The sequence below is a fragment of the Phalaenopsis equestris genome, unplaced genomic scaffold (genome assembly GCF_001263595.1).
Source record: "Phalaenopsis equestris unplaced genomic scaffold, ASM126359v1 Scaffold000001, whole genome shotgun sequence".
NCBI classification, from domain to species: domain Eukaryota; kingdom Viridiplantae; phylum Streptophyta; class Magnoliopsida; order Asparagales; family Orchidaceae; genus Phalaenopsis; species Phalaenopsis equestris.
The window spans coordinates 616,124-636,381 of NW_018164443.1; the positions used below are offsets into that span (position 1 = coordinate 616,124).

The following is a 20,258-nucleotide window of genomic DNA, read 5'->3' on the forward strand; positions in this document are numbered from 1 at the left end:
AATCCCGACGCCCCCTCTCTACACAGTCCAATCTCATATGGACCAGACTCCGTGTCACCTGTCAACTCACCACCTTGGGTATTTGTAATAGGACGAAGCGCATACAACAAATTTCTCTGATATGTAGGCCTCTCAATTAGGATTAGTTTGTATAGATCCCCATCCTCCAGATGATGATAGTAAAAGGAGAGACCGTATGAGTAAGATCCTTACGTGCTAGATCTGTGCTTGGCTTCCCCTTAGCCTTCTTAACAACCACTGGTCCGCATGAAGAACCTCAGAAACCTTCCAATTGACCTCAATCATCTCATTGTAGGCATTGAGAACAAACACCTGGTTAATCACCGAAGCTTCAAGATATTGTCAGATAACTATCGACAGTATCCCAGGTGAAATCGGAGGAGAGGCTTCAGTGGACATTGTTTTGATCGGCCAGCCGTTCTTCATGGAAGCAAAGGAAAACATGAGCTTCTAGTCTTTCACCTTGTTCTCAAGCCCTCGAAAATGAAGCTAAACCACAGACGAGAACTGAACGAATTTGTTCGGATATGTCTGAAAGGCGAAGAGGATGTCGAAGAGCTAATTGTTGACCTCACTTTTGGTTGAAGTCTAGTCTTTCTTCCTTAGAAACCTAGGATCTAATGATAGGACTTTCCTGTTGACTATTGTTAGAGGACAAGTGACGGAACCCTCACAAATAGAAATCCAAATATCACCAAATTGAACCCCATAGTCATTCAAGTTCCACCCAATTGACATCCCAATGCCTCATGACAGTTTTCTAAACCAAATTGACCAATAAATTGAGTCAAATCCAAACTCTAGCTAAAGTCAAACCCCAAGTTTTGAACCCAAGCCCTAAACCTCCCTGAACCTACCTTGAACCATTTGGTCTAGCCCAACCCTGGTCATCACAGCTGCCATCTGCATCCTAAGAACCGACCTAAACCCACCTAGCCCACCCTAATGGTGTCATGGACCAAGGGTCCCTTAAATTAGGGGATTTCTTCCTAAATTTGACTAAACCATAAGGATTCTTCCCACAGGTCTTCCCAAGCTCCCAAACCATCACAATTAAGCCTTTTGGCTCCCCTGACCCAGCTAGCCACCAACTCAGCCTAGGCCGACCGGCCTAGTTGCCGAAAAACACCATGCCCGAGAGGTCCTAAATGGATCAAACCCAAAATTGGGACTCTCTGAGATGGCTCAATCTCGTTGGTCAATTGCGTCGTTTATCCCTTGACATAAGCGTCCTCTCTACCCCCTAGCTTGCCCTGGTGGCAGCCATGGCTCCCTTTATAAATAGAACCTCCCTCATGGCCAAGGACAGAAATCATCCAATTTCATAGGGAGACTCTGCCAAATTCTCACCAGAGCTTCTCTAAACTTTCCTGAGCTCAATCCAACCATCTTCCAGCCATCCTCCCCACTGCCTGAGCCCAATTTCAGAGCCAATTCGAAGGCATTTTTCTGTCACTCCACCAAGCTTCCAATTGAACTGTCCCTGAGCTTTCCCAGACCAAGAGAGGAAGTTTCCCACTGAAAGCCCCCTCTCCCAGCCACTCAAACCTAGCTCAAGACCAAGGTCGCATCACCTGTTGGAGGAGTTCTACACCAGACCTTTCACCAGATCAAAACAACACTTCAACGAGGTTCATCAGACTCCACTGAAGCTTCTGCAGCATCCAATTGAGGCCACACCTCTTGGACACAAGTATACACAATTTTCCCCCAAATCGAGCTCGATTTGGTCATTTGTGAAGAAAAGTTTAATTTCATGAGCATGTAACCGTATAGATGTGTTTGTCTTGAGTAGATAAAAGTGTAGAAACAAACCCCATGTGATTTATTTGATTACCAAGAAAGATCTTAAGGTTTTAGTGTGGACGGTTCATGGTTCTGGCCATTGAGGACAATGACGGAGGACCGTCCGATCGCGCGTGTATCGGATGGATGACTAGGATCACATCGGATGGAGGAATAAAACATAAAGCGCGGACAGGCGAGGCGCTGACGCGGAAGGCGGTGTCAAACCAGAGAGAGCCAAGCAAAGCTTCGGAGCGGCTAAGGATGACGCGGCGACCACGTGTTTAAGTGAACTGTGCATGTGCTATTTTGATTTATTTAATTCCAGGACTTAAAAAATTCATATATTTGCAAAGAAAAAATCATAAAAATAAAAGAAAAATATTCTGTTGTTCAGTGAACAAAGTAGAATGGGGTAAAAATTAAAATTATTTGATATCTCTTATTTTTAATTAATTAATACTCTATGAAGTTTTTTAATTTTAATTAAATATATATTAATCACCATTAGTTGAAATTTTCGGGGTTGATTCTTCATATTAATAGAGATGTTCTCTATTTTTTTTTCAATGTCAGAGAGCATCTCTATCTTTTAAACCCTAATTTTCAAAGCCTAGATGGTTGTTTTTGCTTAAAATAATTTTATAAACTAAAATATAAATCAGAAAATTATGGGATTAATTTTGGTAGGTTTCCCCATATCGGAGGATCCCAGGAAAAATACAAAATGGATTCAAGTGATTTTGTGTATTTTTATAGTTAATTAAATGCATAAAACTTATAATAAATTAATTAAATAAAATATTAATCAAAATCTAACAAAATCAATTTCACATTGTAAAAAATAATCACATTAACTCATTACAAAAATTTGGAATCAATTTGAAGTATATTTATCACTAAAGTTGATTTTCTAAGTAAAATGACATTTTTGTACAAAAATAATTATATTAAATTAAATATAATTTGGAAAATTATGAAAAGTGGTTTTTTGAGTTCATTGTGATCAGGATCACTTAGGAAAAATAAAATTTTATTAAAGTAAATACTTTATTTTTGAATTAAAAATAATTAAAAATTACAAAAATACAAAAATGGCCTAAAATATTCCTAATTGCTCCTTGATCACTTTGGACTCATTAGAATATTTTTCATAATTTTTCTTAAGTTAATTATAATTTTCTAAAGGCTAAAATATATTTTATCTAATTTTTCATTAAAAATAATTATAATAAATAAAATAAAAACTCCAAAAATAAAATAATCATAAAAAAACAAAATTTTGTTTCTTTAAGTTCTCTACATTTAGAGAGACTAAAGAAAAATATAAAAAGTAATTTTTGTAATTAAAATATATTTTTTATTTAATTAAATCACTGAAAAATAAATAAATAATTATAATAATTAAAATATAATTTAAAAAATTATGAAATTTTGTCCAAGTGGTCCTCTGACTTAGGTGAATCTCCAATAATTCTCTCACGAACAAAAACTTTACTTTGATTAATTAAATAAATTAGTATTGAAAATCTTATTTTTGAGTTAGAAATAATTATTTAAATTTAATAAAATTAAAAAAAATCACATTTTCTCTTCTGATATATTAGCTGACCCATGGGAGGAGTGCTCTAAAAATTTTAAAGTCATTTGAGTTATATTTGATGAATTATGAAGTGGGGAGCCCTATGGGAAAAATGATAATTTTGGATTTTTGATGCCTTAATTAAAATTTAGGATCAACCAATGAATAAGTGAGTAATTTTGATCATATTGAACTCTTTTGGATGTTTGAAACACAAGGGGTTAAAGGTAGAAACTAATATGTCACCTTTTCATAATAAGGGTAGAATTGTAATTTTGTTAATTATTAAGACTTAGAAGTTAATTTTGTAGGATGATACTAAGGTAGTGGGCTTAAGATGGGAAGATAATAATTTACTCAATTGAAGCCCCTAATTGGTGATTAGATGATAGATCTTTTGATAGGAATATGTTCCAATCAAATTAATATTTTGAAAATTGCAAATCTACTCATGAAATTGTTAAGGGTTTAGTAGCGAGATAGGCTTGATATTTGAACTTGTTTAATAAGATTTAGAAAAGAAAGACATGATTGATTAACACCTCTAAACACTACAAGCCCAGTTTTAGCGGTGGGCACAAGGTATTCAATGGCTTAAGTTTGTTCTAAGGGCACCCATTCACATAACTCTTAAATGAAACATCAATTGATTAATGAGTACCCTTCTCATGAGATAATTAAAATATCAGGTTCACTGAGCATAGAATGTATTAATTCATTTGAAACTAAATTTAAAATTTGGGATGATTAATTGAACAACATAATAGGTCCAAATGAACTTAAAACATTTCAAAAGGATTTAAAGGATGTTAGAAATTTCTCCCAAAAACACTTTTATGATCTTTTAAATATTTTTGAAGGACAATCAGACTTATTATTCTTTGCTCAAGAAAATTATCTACTAAAATCTTTAGGGACTCATCAAGTCACGACTTGAGGTTTGATAGCTACACCAGCAGCTGCTCTTCTTGTTTTCCTATTCTTGCAAAATCATAGATATTGCAAAAGCTAATCTTTTAGCGAGAGAGCGAGAAAATGACAGACACGCATTTACATTTTGTAATGCAAATTTTATTTTCTTTACAGTACTTTCTTACTTGTATATGTTTACTTTGTTTTGCAAAACTTGAAACAAATTTGCATGCGACATGCAACATCAAAACAAAAATAACTTTTCCAAAATCAATCAACATTTTTTTTTCAAAATTAAACAACATTTTCAAAATAAAAATAAAAATTAATAATAATATAACTTCGTAATACGTCCATTTGAATTTACGGGAGTCCCTCTGATGAGGTCACTCACGGTTGCTAAAAAAATCTCCTCGGTTTAAATAGGTTTAACAACTCATTTAAGTTAAGTAAATTAAAAAGAAAATAGTGGTACCGGAACGAGGGAACTGTGAGATCCTAACCGGTGTCGCTCTCCCCCCCCCCCCCCCCCCATTTTGAACTGAAACTTGTCATTTAAACATTTGAACCTTTAGACCTTAGGATTGCTACTTCATCGAGGAGCTCGGAGCTCGGAGCTAGCTCTGTGGGTCTACAACAGCATGAGAATCTACAGCAGCGCATCTCTTTTCCCTGAAATTAAATAACAAACCATAGGACTTCGATGTCATTTGCCTAGTGCAGCATAAATCTTCACTTCATCTTTAGACATTTGCACAATCATGTTGTGCAATTTAAGCCCTAAATCGTTTTAGGATTCCAAGGTTATCGTTTGTCACGACATAAATCCCTCTGTCTTTCAGGTTATTTGTATGATTGTGTCATACAAATGTAAGCCCTAAATAATAATAAATGGCAGGATGAAACATTCAACAATTCTCTTCTCGAAACTGAAGTTAAACCATATGATAGCTTGGGAAGTCATTGAGTTTCTCCTCAGGGTCTGTGACAACCCCTAGTCTCTCTTTCTTTGGGTTCCAGAACAATGTTTTAAAGTTGAGTCTCTCCCATTTGATACTCCTTGGTCTGATCTTTGAAAAGTCCTATCTTTCGAAATTCTTGAAGACAATATTTTTTTATCTTTATCTAAATCGAGAGTTTTCTTAAGTGACTTCGGTCATTTAAGATGTAATTAACTTTAGAGGTTTGTTGAACTTTAAGAACCCAGGTAATCTTTCATATTAGGTAGGAGAATTTGTCGGCTTATATAAATGGTTCGCAGACTAAACGGATGTCATAATCTCTGTAGTTTATTTAATCGAGTCTCATGGATAAGTGATATGTTTATTCCTCGGGATAGATATGTCACTTGTAGTGTTATGCTCGTTTATTTAAACTATTATTTATATGAGATTGATTTGGTCTCGCTTTTTAAAAAATTAAAACATTACTTTTTAAAATTAAAATAATATTTTTCTAAAAAAGTCAAATTTATAAGTATATTAAATTAAATCAAAACAACCTTTTTGAATTCTAAACTCGATTTGGCGGTCGACACTTACGCGACCACGTGATCCCCATTCAACGCGTAAAAATCACAAATTTCATTATCGCGACGATCGAGCTCGGGATTGACCGCGTTGGGATGACCCCGTAGAGGCTAAAAATAACACACAACTCTCTTCACACAACGAAATCGGAAGCCAAACCAAAACTGATCACTAAAAATCACAAACTCGTCCTTGTTTAGGGCGTTCACGCTCTCCTCGTCGATAGCACAGTGGCCGATGAAAGAGTTGAAGACATGGATCTCATGATATTCTCTAACGTCGTCCTTAGTCATCTTTAACGGGTCGGAAAGGACAACAATCGCAAAATCTATCAGAGAAAAGCAGGGAGCCATGTATCAGCTGGAGAGAGACTGAGGAAATGACAAAAAGAGTGCGTATGTCGCAATCAAAAGCTTTTTTTATAAGGTCAAAGAGAATCTCAATCGTTGCAGGGAGAATAGAATGAGAAATGACCATCACAAGTTCGAAAGATTAACCAATGAAAGAAGAGCACGAAAATGGAAAAACCAAATGAAACTTATTATTTCAATAAAAGAAAATTATTACAATAAACCCTTGCCCCGACTCAGCTCTGAATGAAGTACCTTACACAGGGGTTTCGAGGCAACCTCAGTGAGACATGACCCAACCGAAGCAACCTTCCAAACAAGAACTCAGCCCCAAATCTAACTGACCCAGCTTGAGCACGAGAAAGCTAGGACCTCTCTTGCATCTATGAGCTCTTGATGCAGAGAGACCATCGTCTGCTTCATCGCAAAAACCTCCTCTTCCAACTTTGTTAAGCGAAAAAATAAGGCATGGGTCTCCGAACTTTGTTGTATGTCAGCCTCGCGCGCAAAAGAGCATTCAATGTTTGTTCAGGCAATCGGTCAGCATCTTTCTGCCCGCTCGAACTTCTTCAGTAATGTCCCCATGCGCTTCTCAAAGAGATAGGAGAACTCCAAAACGGTCAACTCTTGCATCTTTGTTGACAGGCTGACATCTCCTGCCTCCCCCTCAACGTTTTGACACGATCGTAGTTTTGTTCAATTCGGGTTGAGGAAGCACCTGCAACATGAAAAACCCAAAAGATTAGAGGTTCAGGCAAAGGTTGAAGCCATTAACCTATAAGGGCCCTAAAGCACCTAGGGCCCTCATCATTTTTGACATTATCGGCTCCTCCGAATTAACTCCTTGTTGCAACAGGAGAACCCCAGACGTTTTTTTGGGTGATTTGGCCCTCGGTCAGACCATGTGTCGCAGTGACATGTTGAACGGTCGAGTTTTGGGCCACAACGACAAGCTGAGCATCTATTGAGATTATCCCAAAAGAGCCCATCTAACTCGAAGATGAGGCCAACCTTTTGGTCACAATTTTCTTCCTCCATTGCCCTCAAGAAACTTCCTGCCTTTTCTCCTCTGCGAACATCTTGCAGATCTGGATCTCATACAGCATGTCAGTTTGGGACCTAGTAAGCCTATCCATTACGAGCCCCAAAAAAGCAGAAGAAAGCCGTCAAAAAAAGGTAGAGCGAAAGCGCGCGAGAAGGCATCTAGCAAAGCGAGAGGATAGCATGAACTAAGCAAATTTAGAGAGGTGTCGCTCTGTCCTATTTATAACAACCAATAGCTAAAAAATCAAGGAAGTATCAATCATTGAAATCATTTAATAATAACTTATTTTTTATTACTTTTAATTCTCTTGTTCCTATCGCAACATAACTTCTAAGATACGGGACAATCGAGGAACTAAAATATATACATAAAAAATGTTAGTGACCGAATCTTCTGTGGATTCGGCAATTCGAGAAAAAGCATGTGTCAAAGAAGAATCTCAATCGATGCAGAAGTATTCAAAGAAAGAATAATTGAGCAATAGTCAGAGACAGATCAAGCGGGCGGCTCTTTAGAGGCTGATTGAGCAGGCAAAAAATCAGAATAGATCGAACAAGAGATCGATTAGAGACCGATCAAGCAGGTGACCGATCAAAGACTGATGAGTGAGGAACTGATCAAAAGTAGGTCGATTAAAGGCCGACTGATCAGAGGACGGTCTTTTCGAGGCCAATTAGCTCAGAGTCTAACCAGCCGAAGGCCGATCAACAAGGAGATGACTCACTAGAGACCAATCAATTAAGAGTTGACTGCACTAGAAACAACTGATCAAAATTCAACGATCAGAGAAAATCAAAGGTACAAGTGTCATTTCATAAAAATTCTAGCCCTCTATAAATCAAAGGAGCATTAAATGTAAAAGGGGCACCTTTTCTTGGAGGATGGGAACTTAGCATAGAGAAGACTCCTGGAAACTTCTCTCTCTTTCTCACTCTCTTTTGACGTTTTATTCCTTGAGTGTGATTCACAGACAAATCTGAGTTCAACAAGTACTTTGCCTCTTTGTAGGGGGGGTCATTTTAGTCTTGAAGTCTATAAAAATGTTAATTTAGTCCTAGAATCTTTTAATATGGGGAAAAATAGTCCCGCGGAGAACAATTTCAATCCCAATTTAAAGAGTCTAGACTATTTTGGCACTTTTATATATAATGAGACTAAAATGACCCTCCCATATATATAGTTACTATTTTGATACTTTACTCGATAAAAAAGAAATATAACGATTATATACCACAGCATTAGCTTCCTTCGTGATCTTCCGAATATCTTCCTTCCCTGTCCATACCCTCGGCATGGAGTCGTTGTCATGGCTGAACACATTTGAGAACCTGGAAGATATAATAGAAAGATGGATAAAATGAAAGCAGGCCACAATATTATGAAGCCCAATAAACGTATAAATACCTATCTTTCATATGGATCAAAACCTTTCCTGCTTCTTCTCTAGATTTCTTTACCACCACCTCTCTTGCATGTTGCTTGAGATTCATCTTCATCTTTTCAGAGTTAACCTGGTCCAACTCAAATCCTGAAAGAGAGGTGAATAACTGAAAGAGAGCTTTGTTTGTTACTTGGTTGAAAAGTTTTCTAATTGATGCCCAAGTATGTTGTCCGGCAGCATCGAAAAGAGACTCGACAGGTTCAGCAAGTTCTTCTGTTATTTGCTTCTGCAAAGCCAAATAAACTCCTGGTGCCTTAAAACTATCATCCAATGGAAAGAAGGTATCCTTCCACTTTAGTTAAACAAAAACGAAAAGGCTTTTAAATGGGGCATTTACATGCATAGCACCCAATTCTTATTTATTTACATATCTCACACAAACTTTCATATTTACACACATAGCACTCAAATCTTTAATATCATATAAGAAATAATCCTGTTACCAATTTTTAAAAATGAAATTAAAGTGTCATGTGTGTAAATATGAAAGTTTAGGTGTGAGATATGTAACTATCCCTAAAAATAAATATGATCTTATGTAAACTTTCACATGAAGAAAATATGATGCACCTCATAAAAAGACCTCAATTCTGACAACTTTGTACTTTCTATGAATGTTGCATGAGCCTCGATATCACGTTGAAGTTTCTCCCGAACTCTCGACGCATCCCAATCAGCTTGCTTAATTGCCGCATCTATAGTATAAAGAAAAAGAAGACAGCCATCAAGTTTACATGTGCATTGCAAGTAAATTAAAAATAATCCACATGTACTGAGGCAAGTGGTTATAAGAGTTGGATTAAAGTGTCCAAATAGCCCCCTCACTATTTACCTGGGTCATTTTAGTCCTTGAGTCTACAAAATGCCAAATTAGTTCTCAGACATTTTTAGTATGGGCTGAAATAGTCCCAAGATGGCCTATATTAGCTCCGATTAAAAAAATCCGGGAACTAATTTGACACTTTTATAAACTCGCACCAAAATGAACCTCTAAAAAGAGTCAACAACTATTTTGACACTCTTCTCATAAGAGTTGATATTTGATGAGCTATGTTCCTATCATTTTTTATATTTAGGAATCAGAATAACTGTTCAAAAGAGAACCTGAACATTCTTGATCAAATTGAAGCAAAGAATATTGAGCACAATCACGGACAGATGCTGCAAATCCTCTTCCACCCTTCGATGACTTTTCCAAGTCAGATTTAAATTTAGCAAGAGATTTGGAACGTAGATGTCCCAACATTGCAAGAAAAGCAGGATGGACAAGCTGCAAAAGGAAAACATTATGAGGAACTTTTGTCAAGATATTTATCTAATTTATCAAGAGATTATATAATTTCTGGATTATACAAATAATATTACACCATTACGCAAATAAAGTATCCCAATTATAAGAATCAGGGGAGCTTTTAAATACTGAATAACAAAAAACACCTAAAGGCTTATTATATAAAATGAAATACCACGATTTGGAATTATAACTATCAATGTGGAATTTTACAGAGCGAACAAACTTGAAAAGGAATGCAAATGAGCTGAGTATATTATAATAGTGAAAAAAAAAAAAACAGCTTAAAATGTGGTTCACTTCTAAAGCTATATCTACATATTTATTGAAGGATGGCAAGAAATGATTTTGTTTGTGTTCAACCAACAATCATGAGCCAAAGGGAACTAGTCAAAACTTTCAAAAACATTCTTCCATAAGCATATTAATAGATAGGAATAAATAGCTCCTTAGCTCTTCTGGAGACACTCTTTAAACTCTCAATACATCTCATCTTATTCTTTTGAGCCCATGTATCAATTTTAATCTTCCTGGCCACTCTACTCTTTCAACTCTCAATACATCTCATCTTATTCTTTTGAGCCCATGTATCAATTTTAATCTTCCTGGCCACTCTGTATTTATGTGTTCTAACTTTTACTTCAAATATCTGTCTTACCAAAAAATTGATAAGAAGTATATCTATATATCATTTCTTCTACCTTATCACTTAAAAAAAAGAACTTCAAAACCTAATGATTTTGTCAAGAAAAATTTCTCTTGCACCCTGCATTGGTTTAATATATACCTATCCATAAGTCTGGCAAAAAGCGGTAACTAGACTTGTGCTTGCCTTATTATTGATAAGAAAAAGGTTTCTAATATATATGCATATCTATATCTTTGGCTTAACTTATTACTTCCTTTTCAAGATTTCTAACTTCCTGACAATTATTTATATCTCAATAATATTTTTATTCATTTTTTAACAGAATATTTATTTTCATTAATACTCTTTTGAATTTCCTTCCTCTGATACCAAATCTGCAGAAGATATATTTACAAACTCTACTAGAACTTCTAGCAAATACCTCATATCTATTCTTCTTCTAATCATTATGTCAACTAATTCTTATCATTCTAATTCAAGTTATCTAAATTTAGTATAGCATATATACACATAAATAATGTTTTTGTTCAGAAAAATAATTTAGATCAAATGGCAACTTGGGTTGGGCTCAACCCAAGTCTAACCAACTCAAATATTTGTTTGAACACTGTTATATTGGCTGAACTTTTGGCCATAAACTTGGCTGAATATTCAACTGAATAGATTGAAACTACTGTTTCGTACTTCACCCTTTTTCCAAACATCACTGTTCAAACCCAAAAGAGTCCGATTTCAGAGATGATATTTTTAGTGAAATCTTTGGCTGCCATAGTAGTACAGGTATAAAAGAGATTATTTTGGAACTTCTTTCAATATTTCATGTTTTAGAAAAAATGGATTTAGTAAATGTTGAGGTCAAATATAGAAAGATAGGAAAAACAGTAAATAAAACTCATGACTAGTTCAAAAATTTTTCTTATGAGGTGTGCAAAACCACATTATCATAAGCGTGACAAACAAAATTGAAGTCAAAGAACTGCACCTTCATAGACACTAAATGGTTTGTCAAAACTATTTAAGAAACTGAGAAAAAATTCTCACTTAATAATGCAGATCATAATTGTCACTGGTATAAAATGTGAACCACTTATCATCTAATTGTTCAAAGGGATTTGGTTTTTGGGCATTAGAGGAACATCTTACTTGCAATAATCTTGATTCCAATTGTTGTCTTTTTGCAGTTCTAACACCTTCGTCAAAATAGACAGCCTCCATATCATATCTATAAAACAAAAATAACTGTAAGGTAGAAGAATAAAGTAAACTAAAATTTTAACCACCTAAAATGAAAGAATGGAAACAAAATGATTAATGATAATCATACTAATAAGATGTTCATTATAGTTTATTTAATATCAAGGGAATAAGCATTACAAGAAACAATATATCATACAAAGATTTACATATGATGGCATTTCTCTTCACAGCAGATGCTGGTATTTATAAAAGGTAGACACTAAAAGCAAATATCCTTCTTAGTCATAGTTTTTTAAAGCACAAAATATCGTGAATGCTCTTTCTTAATAATCTTAATGCTCCAGTCGCACTGACGTAATTTGTTTTATGAAAAAGTGACATCTAAGACACTTCTAATTGCAATCAAAGCAATTTGTATCCACGTTGCATTGCGCCACATCCAATGTCAATTTTTATCATTGTGAGCAATTTGATGTAGGAAGCCTTCGCTAGTTAGTTTCAGTGTTCCAAATGCATTGTCGCAATTAGTTTCACAAAATAAGTGGTAAATGTGAATTTTTTTGTAAGATTTTCATCTTCAAATTGGAAGACGTGACAGACAATGTGAATATCATTATTAGGCAAGTTCAACATTCCAAGCTTGTTTGTGTACTTTGTTTTATGATATCAATGATATTCACACAATTTTTACTTTTGTTGATGGCTATCGAACTGGCTTCATGAGATGTTGAGATTTATATCTAATTTATTGTCCTGTTGTATATAGAGGAAGTACAGGGATTTATTTGTAAAAATGTTGTAAGTCCCTATATAAGCCCAAGTCATTAATGAAATTTACAAAATTTTTCAAAGCAATTATTTCTTTATGGTCCGGTGCAGCTTGATCTGACTAGTCGGGATAAGCGTACAGAAACCCGGAACTCCCATTTTCCTCTTCCTTCCGCCTCGTCCTCACGAAGCAATCATGATTAGAGCTAATTGGAAGCACAATGACAGGATCGCGACGTGAAACCTCGCGATACAGTCCAAATTAAAGCTAACTGGGACGACAATGACAGAATTGCAGCATGAACCCTCACGATACAATCAAGATTAGAGCTAATTGAGAAGGGAACAACAAGATCACGACATCAACCCTCGCAATTAGAGCTAACCAAGGAGGCCACGACGTGATCGCAGACCTGGCAGGGAGTCCATGATGTGATCGCAGACCTGGCAGGGAGTACAGAATTGAAGGATCAAATTTGTGTGTGATTTGTGTGATTAGACTTGGATCATTGTGGTTAAGGATGTCAAGAGATGGAGATAGTGTGAGAGAGAAATGATTGGAGCTTCTATGGAAGATAGATCCTGAAGTTCTGAAGGCCTTGGTTGAGCTCATACATAGAGCTAACGTCTCGACGGGAGTCACAACTTCAACACGTGCTCCGACGCAGGTGAAGATAGATCGAACTTAATGGAACAACCATATATCAGAGTCAGTCACATAAGATCAAGGCTGTTCTAGTAGAAAAGAGATTAGAAAAATATCTGACTGAGGTCGAGCAAAAGAGTGATAGTGCCAATGGGAATGAGTGGAGGATCACACATGCCTTGCTTTACATCTAGTTACTCAACTCAATGGTTTCATCGATTACGTCATCAATATATGTCATTCGAAAAGTGAGGGACATCCAGGTGAAGCTTAAGAAGATTTATGTTGGAGTTGAGAACCGCATAAGGGTATTCCAAATTCAGCGTGAGATAGAAACAATGGTACAGGGTGATAGATCGATTCAGTAGTCTATAGATCTGGAGTGGTTGTGACTAGACCTTGATCACTTCTCACCGATGTTGAGTTGTGGTGATATAGGGTGCAAGAAGAGGGAGATCTTTGCGCAAATGAGGACTATGCAGTTTCTAGCTCATTTGAACCCGGCCCTTGATTAGAGGGGATCAATCCTCCTAGCCTACGCGACAATCCCTTCATCAGATGAGGTCATTGCTGCAATGATACAAGAGGAGAGTCACATGAGGCTACACTTTGAGCTGAGTGGACTTCCAGGTACGCGATCAGCCTTAGCTACCTCAAGCACAGGTATGACAGGTGTCCAAGAAGAGACTCGCAAGTGCTATAACTATGGTAAAGTAAGTCATCCGAGCAATGTCAATCTTAGGCCACCTAAGAAGAGAAAGACAAGTGAATGTGGACAATTTGGAGGTCGTTATTGTGGTCTTAGTTGTCGAAGAGGTAGAAAAGGGGGCTACAGGGCAAATCTAATAATAGTATAGGACGAGGGAGACAAAGGTCTAGTCTTTACCAATAAGAATGATAAGTTTTTGGAGATGTTGAAGAGGAAGCGGAAAACAACATGTGATAGGTCTGAGGATGCACCACCTTGTCGTAATTAAGGGATATTATTGCTACTTATGCTCAGCCTGAAAAAGGTACTCGTGGTACACATGCTCTAGCCGATATTTCCACCACATGATCACCATAATGGATAGTAGATTTTGGTGCATCTCGACATGCAGCAGATATTGCTAGAGAGTTCTCCAATATTAAACTAACAGTTACGGAGAGCATCAAAACTGTTGATGGTACAATACAACCTGTAGTTGGTAAGGGTATAGTGAGGTGTACCGATTCTATAACTTTGTCTAATATGTTGCATGCTCATTCCTTTCCAGTGAACATTTTATCCATTAATGTTTTTATTCTCCAACTAAAATGTGTTGTTTCATTTAATATTCCTAAGGTGATCTTTTAAGAGAGAGGGAAGGGTTGAATGCTTGGGACTAGAACGTGATATAGTAGGTTTTGGTACTTGGATAGAGAGATGATAGACTCAGCCTTGACATCATGATAGAGATTGATGGAATAAGAGGATTTGGGAGGAATATGTAGGATGTGTTATTGCTACATCACAAATTTATGAGACTCTTGTTTTAATTCATTGACTCCTTTGTATTTGTTATTGTATGAAAAGATAAAAAAAAATGAAAACTTGTATGTGATGTTTGTGAGTTTGGTAAGCTTATTAAGAGCTCTTATATCAGTTCTGGGAAGAGAAGTTCGTGTTTTTGATTTGATATACATTCTGATGTTTGAAGATCTTGTTTTATAAGTTTGAAGAATGGTCATTGATATTTTGTGATTTTTATTGATTGTTTTCTCGTGTCACTTGGTTATATCTAATTAAATGTAAGAGTGATGTATTTGCTTGATTTAAAGAGTTCCACGAGGCAATCCAAACTCAATATGGTGCAACAATTAATGTATCGAGGTTTGATAACAGGACAAAATATACCAAAAAGGAGTTTAGAGAATACTTATCAGCACAAGAGATACAACATCAAACCATATGTCCATACATACCGATACAAAATGGAGTAACAAATAGCAAGAATATATACCTTCTAGAGGTAACCCGAAGCATGATAATTGTGATAAATGTCCCAAAACACTTGTGGGGGCAAACAGTCACAATGTCTCTATGCCCATTTAATAATTTTTTTTCATGTTTGCAATTTGCTAAAGGTCACACAATCCATTAACTTATAAAAAAACTTTTTCAAGTTTGCTAGAGGTAGATTTGATCTGATTTTTTTTAAATGTGGAAGAGGGGGGGATTGTGTGATCAATAGTATTCACACTAGCAAGAAGAACTTTGCATAACGTTATACAACAAGCACACCCAATGAGTAAGTTTTGTCATTAAGTGTGTAGTGGAACAATAAACAAGATGAAGCAACATCTTGTCGGCGCACATAAGAGCATTACACAATGCACTAAAGCCTTTATTGAAGTTCAAGAGAAATGCAAGAAAAAATTAGAAGATGCAAAAGTCAAAGCACAATCTGACAGTATATTAAGTGACATTATAAGCAATACAACAAATGTTTGTAAAGTTCAAAATCCTACAGGTTCATCATTATTTGTCTCCTCTCAGAGGCAACCTAGAGTTAGAGGTCCAATGGATTCTTTCATCACAACACAAGCAATGAATTTTACTCTAAATTTCAAATTAAAAAAAAATGAAAGAAAATAAGCATGTAGGACAATTGATAGTTTTTGCTACTTAGTCGGATTGATAATTAATGTTATCAATAACCCATATTATATGTCTATGTTTAAAGCAGTTGCGAACTTCAGACCTGATTTTACTCCTACAATGCATAAATTAAAAACTTGGTTACTCAAGATGAAACTGTTATAATCAATAAGATGTTAGAGGAGCATAAGGAAGTATGGAGAAAATATAGGTGTTCCATTATGTGAGATAGTTGGATAAATTGAAAAAATAAAACTTTGATTAACTTTCTTGTGAACATTCTTGTTGAGACTTTTTTCCTTACATCAGTGGATGTTTTTACTGCTATAAAAAAGGTGAGTTAATATTCACTTATTTAGATGACGTGATTGAGAAAGTGAGAAAAAATGTGCTGCAAATTATAACAGATAATGACTCAAATTATGTAAATGTAGGTAAAAAAAATGATGAAAAAAGACAACATATTTATTGGACACCTTGTGTAAAACATTGTATTGATATAACATTATAAGATATTGGAAAGTTGAAGATCCACGAAACCAAACTTGCAAAAGTAAAATAAGTTGTTAAATTTATTTATGAGCGCATATGAGGTCTTTGTTTGATGAGATCTTTTACAAAGAGAGAGAACTCGTTCGTCTAGTCATCACATGGTTTGGTACGATATATTTAACCCTTCAAAGCATTTACAAGCAGAAGCAACCACTTTAGGCAATGTTCTCCTCATAAGTTTGGTGTTCTAATCAACAATCTAAGAAGACAAAAAATATAAAATCTTGAGTTGTTATTATATTTGATCTACATTTTTTGGGGTCAACTTGCTTATTATATTAAAAGTGTTGTACCGCTTGTAAATGTTTTAAGAGAGGCCGACTTAGAAGAAAGGACAATCATGGGTTATATTTACGAGTTCATGGATTCAACAAAAGAAAAAATTACTTTTAATTGAGAGCATAATAAAAAGAAGTATGGACCTATTTGAAGAAAAATTGAAGCAAGATGGGAAGTTCAACTTTATAAAGCACTACATGCGGCTGGTTATTATTTAAACTCTCAATTTTGCTTTGAGAATAATTTTTTATAATGATGAAGTGAAAGAATGGTTAATTGCTTGTATGGAAAAAAATGTTGGATTATAAAAATCGTCTTAGAGTTGATAATCAACTAGACTTGTAACTTAAGAGGGGACTTTAGGAGTATAGTTGTTATGAACTCAAAAAAGTTAAGATCTTCTACTAATTGGTAAATAAGTTTGGTGGGAAAAGACCAGAATTAATGAATTTTATTATTCGAGTTCTTAGCCTCACCTGCATTCAACAGGTTGTGAAAGAATATTGGAACACATTTGAATTGGTAATAACTTTTTTATTTCTTAAAATTATTATTATTTATTTTTATAATCACCTCTTAAAAATAATTTTTCTATCATAGATTTATACTAAGAAGAACAGATTGGAATACAAAAGGTTGAATACTATGTAAGATATAATATTAGATTGAGAGAAAGAAGTGGACGAAGAAAACAAGACTTTGATCTAATATTAATAAAAGATGTAGACTTTGATAATGAGTGAATTGTAGAAAAATATCAAGTACTTCCACAAGAACCTTCTTAGATGAATGAAGAAGAACAAGCATTTGAAGTTGATGTAATCAGAAATGTGCCCACAATGAATGCAAATGAAAAATCACGAAATAATATAACAAGAAATGATATTTTTATAACATATTCTCATATGAAAAGGAAGATGAATGTAAGAACAAGTTTCATATTTACATTTAATTATACTTTACATAACTAGGCATTCTTATTTTCTTATAGAAAAATGATCCTAAATATTTATGAATGACATTTTGTTTGTTTTTATAATTTAGGCAATAATGTTAAGGAGAAACAAATTGTGAATCCACCTGAGCTTGAGCATGATGATGACTTTAGTGAAGTAGACAATGAATGTTGAAAATATGAAAGATCTAGTTCTGATTTGGATACAAACTATTGGTGAAGAAAAAGAAGATTTTGAGAATGAATTTGAAAAATGAATAACATTTAAGGATTGAAATCAATTAATCACAATTTTATTTTTTGGCTCAAACATGTCTGCTTCTTTTATATGATTCTGCTTTTGTGATGAATTTATATTAATATCTTAAGGATTTTAATCTTATAAGACTTGTTTTGAAATTGAACGAGTATGAGTTCTTTTGAAGTCTCTTAATAATTTTTTTTTTATTGAGCATAACTAGTTTATTTTTTGTCACTTAATATTTATACTTTTTTTTATGTGTGGGGCAGTTTGGGGCCTACGCCTCGTCCCGTAACAGCTAAAATGCTCTGTCCAACTCCCACGCCTTTTAAAACAATGGTGGCCACTAGAGAGCAAGTGGTTGATTTCCTCACAAAACGACTTATCTCATTAGATTTATCTAGGTTATGTGACAAGATGGGTTTATTGAATATCTTTAGCCCATCTTGAGGGGGAGTGTTGAGATTTATATCTAATTTATGGTCATGTTTGTAAATAGAGGAAGTTTAGAGATTTATTTGTAATAATATAGTAAGACTTGATATAAACCCAAGTCATGAATGAAATGAATTAAGATTCTCTGAGCAATTAATTTTTAGATGTGCCTATTGTCTATCATCGTCATTTCATTTGATCTAGTTCACTTGTGGAACAAACATGGAGGTAAACACACAGATAATGCTATCCAAGTGTTCCTCATTCATAAGCATGAAATATCTCCTTTAACCAAAATTACAAAATGCATATGGTGCATGCCCTATAAAGTATCCTTCACAATCCAGAAGGCCGATAATATAAATTCAATCAATTAAGGTCACATGCATACAAAGTTCATAAGCTAAATGCTCCGGTTGTTTTTATCTAATCTCAGTTTAAGAATGCTTTTCGGATAGTCAATCAACATAACTCTTTAAAACCCCAAATATTTGCATTGCACAATTTATGACACACAATAGCTTCCCCAATATAACTACTAAAGTTTTAATAGTGATAGAAGATACCTTCTACCTGACCAATCTAACCAAATCGACTAAAAAGGCAACAGTCAATAAAGCCGCATAACAAACTTCATATTATAATTGCCTCCCCAATTCTAAATATTTCCATAATGAACTCCTCAATAATGAAGACCAATGAGCTTTAAAAGTATGGAACAATTAGATTATCCAAAGCTTATACATCATATCCACAAATAGCTTCTGATAAAGAGAAAACTCATAACCTCAAGTTTATAATTAATTGGATAATAAAGCTAGAAGGTAGTCGAACTTACTCTGAAAGATGAGCATCCAAAAGGGAAGTTAGTTTTTTACCAAAACCTGGCACGGGACCACAAAGAACTGCTTCACTCAATTCAAGCCAGCGCTGAAGCAAAATTATAAGAAAGTTTTTCCTGAGTACAATGTTGCTGGAAAGATAAAAAAGGGACATTTACATACATAGCACACGATTCTTGTGTATTTTCGTATCTCACATCTTAACAATCATATTTACATGCATATCACTCAAATCCTTACGATCACATAAAAAAATATCACTATTGTTAACCATTTTAAATTGAAATACACCTTTTTATGCATAGATTTATAACATCAAAGTGTTATAAATTTAAATATCAAACTTTAAATGATAGACATGTAAATACATAATAATTATGTGCTTCACTTAAAAAAAACACATAATACAAACTATAGATGTCTGCTAAACTCATCAGATGTCAAAAAACTAAGTTTTTCATTTGCAATCTCTTCACACCGAACTGTAGCAACCATTACCTAATAATAATGAAAGCAAAGTCTAAACAAAAAGAACTAGAAATATCATAGCCAATGACAAAACCCTAAGGAATAATACCTTGTGAGCAGGAAGATCAAGGTCCTTATTTTCTTTTATAACTTTCCAAATTTGTTGTGCGCTAAAAGTAAATCCAGAAGCAGGAACAACGCCTCTTCTGTCACCAGCAAGGCCTCCAGGTGCAATTGAATGCATAAACCGGTTCCTCAACAGTTCAACCTAATTAAAAGAAGAAATAACAAGCAGGTTATCCAGAATGACCTTGATTATCATAATAAATATATTTAGTACAACATATAAAAGCAAAAGAGAAAAGTGTCAAAATGGTCCTATGAGTTTTTCAGTGGCTCATTTTAGTCCCAGAATTTATAAAGGTGTCAATTTAGTCTCATACTATTTAAATATGAGATGAAATCGATGATTTTAGCTCTCATTAAAATAATATGACTAATTTAGCACTTATATAAACTCTAGGATTAAAATGAACCCTTGACAACCATATAGATCAACAGCACTGTATGGGATATTAATTATATCAAACTCATCCATGCACTGGAGAGGATAGTTTATAACGAAGTTGGTATTATAATAATTATTTGCT

The 20,258-nt window shown here is 34.6% G+C and overlaps 1 protein-coding gene across 1 annotated transcript in view; it reads right to left on the minus strand.

The window, feature by feature from the left end:
- LOC110021168 (protein ROOT HAIR DEFECTIVE 3-like) overlaps positions 1-20,258 on the minus strand; it is a 35,506-nt gene that overhangs the window by 10,193 nt on the left and 5,055 nt on the right. The window contains exons 10-17 of the mRNA XM_020719597.1: positions 19,718-19,876; positions 19,570-19,638; positions 19,137-19,228; positions 11,749-11,827; positions 9,770-9,935; positions 9,236-9,360; positions 8,629-8,891; positions 8,456-8,552 (exon numbers count right to left, since the gene is read on the minus strand). Coding sequence (XP_020575256.1) covers positions 8,456-8,552; positions 8,629-8,891; positions 9,236-9,360; positions 9,770-9,935; positions 11,749-11,827; positions 19,137-19,228; positions 19,570-19,638; positions 19,718-19,876 — 1,050 coding nt within the window. The remainder of the gene's footprint in view (positions 1-8,455; positions 8,553-8,628; positions 8,892-9,235; positions 9,361-9,769; positions 9,936-11,748; positions 11,828-19,136; positions 19,229-19,569; positions 19,639-19,717; positions 19,877-20,258) is intronic.